Source organism: Alexandromys fortis, unplaced genomic scaffold (assembly GCF_014885135.2).
Source record: "Alexandromys fortis isolate MF-2015 unplaced genomic scaffold, M_Fortis_MF-2015_v1.1 scaffold_1059, whole genome shotgun sequence".
NCBI classification, from domain to species: domain Eukaryota; kingdom Metazoa; phylum Chordata; class Mammalia; order Rodentia; family Cricetidae; genus Alexandromys; species Alexandromys fortis.
Window position 1 is genome coordinate 11,050 of NW_026068923.1, and position 3,688 is coordinate 14,737.

A 3,688-nucleotide genomic window follows, 5' to 3' on the forward strand; every position below is an offset into this window, starting at 1 on the left:
CTCACAGAGACTGAAGCAGCAACCACAGAGCCTGCTTGGGTCTGCCTTAGGCCCTCTGCGCACATGTGGTGTGGTTGTTTAGCTTGGGGTTTTTGTTGGTGGTGGTTTGCTTGTTTGTTTGTTGGTTTGGTTTGGAGTTTCACTGTGTAGCCCTGGCTGTTCTGGACCTCACATTGTAGGCCATACTGGCTTTGAACTCACAGAGATCTGTGTGCATCCAACTCCTGGTGCTGGGGCTTAATTCCACTGACTGGCTAGCTTGGAGATTTTGTTAGGCTCATAACAACAAGAATGAGGAAGTCTCTAACTCTTTTACCTACATGTGGGATCTTTTTCCTCCTACTGGGTTGTGTTGTCCACCTCCACATGAGGGTGTGTGACTAGTCTTATTGCATGCTGGTAGGTCATGTTGCATTAATATCAACGGGAAGGCTGCAATTTTCTGAAGGGTGATGGAGCAGTGGATCTGGGGAGAGAGGAGGTGAAGTTGTTGGGGTTACTGTATGACAGAAGAATAAACATGAAAAGAGAAGTGCCATCCAAAGTGCCTTTCCTTCTGCCACTGTCAGACAGACTCACCCCCTTCTCTCCTACTTCCTTGCAGGGACCCTCCATAAACCCAAAATCAAGACTGAGCCAGGATCTATGATCACCTCAGGAAGTCCCATGGACATCTGGTGTCAGGGGACTCTGGAGGCAGAAATCTATGCTCTCCATAAAGAGGGAAGACAAAAACCTTGGGGTACACAGACCCCAGAGAAGCCGGAGAACAAGGCCAAGTTCTCCATCCCTTCTGTGACCCACCTAGATGCAGGGCAGTATCGCTGTTACTACTACAGCTCGGCTGGCTGGTCAGAGCGCAGTGACACCCTGGAACTGGTGGTGACAGGTGAGGGGACAGGCAGGGTCTCAGGCTCTGCTCTCAGGAGTATTCCCCTCCCTCAGCCTAGCCCTGAAGAACATTGTGGCTGTGTGAGCACATGTAACAGTCTGCCGCCTTCTGTCCTAGGAATCTACAGGATTAAACCCCGACTGACAGCCCTGCCCAGCCCTGTGGTGACCTCAGGAGGGAACATGACTCTCCAATGTGTCTCATGGGTGGGATATAACAAGTTCATTCTCACCAAGGAAGATCAGAAGTTCCTCAGCTCCGTGGACTCACAGTATATACACAGTACTAAGCGGTACCAAGCCTTGTTCTCTATAGATCGTGTAACACCAGATCACAAAGGGACATTCAGATGTTATGGTTACTACAATCATACCCCACAGTTGTGGTCAGTACCCAGTGACCCCCTGGAAATACACATCTCTGGTGAGTCACTCCCATCATTGACCAATCATATCTGATTCCCGATGCCCTTTGCCATGGAAGTGCCCCACTGGGTAGTTGCAGATAAAGAGTGAGAAAGGAAGAGCCTGGTTCCTGAGCCTGAGACCACCCCTGGGTAGAAGCAGTGACATGGGCAGGGCAGGATGGGAGAGGATAAGTCCTTGGTAAAAACCAGCTCCTCCATCACTAACCTGTCACCTTCCTCTAGGGCTGTCTAAGAAGCCCTCCCTACTGACTCACCAAGGCCATATCCTGGATCCTGGAAAGAGCCTCACCCTGCAGTGTTGCTCTGACATCAAATATGACAGATTTGCCCTGTACAAATTGGAGGGAGCTGACTTCATCCAGCAAGATGGCCAGTTGACTCAGTCTGGTCTCCACATGGCCAACTTCACACTGGGCTTTGTGAGCAGCTCTACTGGAGGCCGGTACAGATGCTATGGTGCTCACAACCTCTCCTCTGAGTGGTCAGCATCCAGTGACCCCCTGGACATCCTGATTACAGGTGAGGAACTAAATAGATTCCCTCGGGCACCTAACTTCTACTAGGGCTCTCTTTGGGGAATTAAGGAGGTGATGGCTGGGATGAGGGACAGGGATATTATTTGGGAATAGATACAGAAACAGGGGAGCAGGAGAGGGGCTCAGGAAAAGAAAAGAAACAGAGTCCTGGGTGTTCACAGAAGATCCAGGTGATGTGATGTGTCAGCTCAGAACATTGAAGGCAGCCTCTCATCATCTCTCTTTTCTTTAGGACAGTTTCAGGTCCGTCCTTCCCTCTCTGTGAAGCCTAACTCTACGGTACACTCTGGAGACAATGTGACCCTGTTGTGTAAGACAGCAGACACAGTGGACACTTTCATTCTGTCCAAGGAAGGAGCAGTACACCAACCGCAGAGGCTAAAACCAAAGTCTCAAGTTCAGGAGTTCCAGGCAGAATTCACCATGAGTGCTGTGACCTCTGACCTCTCAGGCACATACAGGTGCTATGGTTCTCAAGACTCATCTGTCTACCTGTTGTCATATGCCAGTGCCCCTGTGGAGCTCACTGTCTCAGGTGAAGAGATTCTCAACTGTCGTGCTAATTCATAATCCAAACCCTAGGAGAGTTCTTAACTTTGAGGGGACTAAGGGGACAATAAGAATGGTTAGTCAGAAGGCAGTTTCCCCGCCAGAGAAGTGGATACCAGCAGGGATCCCTCAGGAAATGTTCACTCTATTCTCTCTTGCAATCTAGGTTTGGGGTAGACAACATGAGGATCTTGAAGATCTTGCAGGGCAGATGGAAATGATTGAGCAGAGGCAAGTCCCTGGGTTAGCATCTAGCCCTTACCCTCCAATTGTTCTGTTTCCTAGGACCCATTGAAGCCTCTAACCCACCACCCTCAGCTGGTGAGTATCAGGCACCTCAGTGCAGGGAGTATGTCCATCTCCAAAGCCCTTATTTCTCTGTCACTTCAGCTTGGGAGGGAGGGAGGCAAGCAGATACTCCAACAGACCCCAGAAGCCCAGGACTTAGAGGTTGGGGTACAGAAGGTGGCATCCAGAGAAACATGTTCTGGTTCAGTCAGGAGGATGGGTCAGGTGGGTGAGATGGACATTGCCTGTCCATCCTACCTCTAAGACCCTAAGAACAAGTCTCTCACCTGCATGGATGGAGGCAGGCCCCAGAGAGCTAATAAGGACTCTATTGGGAGGTGGGTTCTGATGGGCAATAACTAGTTATGGGCTTGGTAAATCTACTTCTGAAGATGCTGGCTGAACAAGCCCTTCCTGGTCTGAACTGACTGCTGTTTCTCTGAATATAAAGGGGGCCACATGTCTAAGTTTCTGTCTGACCTCGGCTGCACCTCTACTGTGAGAGAGGAGGTCTCCAGAACTTGGTTCAGCAGTCGGTCTGCCCCACAGTGGTGGTGCCGTGTACAAGGGTGGGGCACAGAGCCATGGCAGGGCATTTAGGATGAAACTCAGCTTAGGTAGAGAGAAAAGAGCTGGAAGTCAGAGTCCCTGGGTTCAACTCCCAGCTCTGCCCTTTACAGTCATGATTTGAGGCAGGTGAACTGTCTGGAAGGAAAAACAGACAATTCCTCGCTGCACGATTGTGAGGAGATGATGAGTGCAAAGGTCCAACAGCACCTGCCACACAGTAGGTGCTCAGACAAGCATCAGCAGTCCCCACTCGTGTCACTTGTGCCTCAGGACTGGAAAGATATCTGCAGGCTCTGCTCGGAGTTTCTGTGGCCTTCCTCCTGTTCCTCTTCATCCTTGTCTTCCTTCTTCTCCGACGAAAGCATCAGGGCAAATTCGGGAAGGAAGGTGAGTACGGTCTGGGTGACCTGGGTCTCATGTGGTGAT

The 3,688-nt window shown here is 50.5% G+C and overlaps 1 protein-coding gene across 1 annotated transcript in view; it reads left to right on the top strand.

Annotated features, from left to right (window-relative positions):
- The window catches only part of LOC126496072 (leukocyte immunoglobulin-like receptor subfamily B member 3), a 10,864-nt gene extending 7,177 nt beyond the window's left edge, over nt 1-3,687 (top strand). The window contains exons 5-10 of the mRNA XM_050133648.1: nt 599-889; nt 1,010-1,315; nt 1,542-1,838; nt 2,088-2,390; nt 2,690-2,725; nt 3,533-3,687. Of these exons, the coding sequence (XP_049989605.1) occupies nt 599-889; nt 1,010-1,315; nt 1,542-1,838; nt 2,088-2,390; nt 2,690-2,725; nt 3,533-3,687 (1,388 nt within the window). The remainder of the gene's footprint in view (nt 1-598; nt 890-1,009; nt 1,316-1,541; nt 1,839-2,087; nt 2,391-2,689; nt 2,726-3,532) is intronic.
- Nucleotide 3,688: the final 1 nt, after the last annotated feature.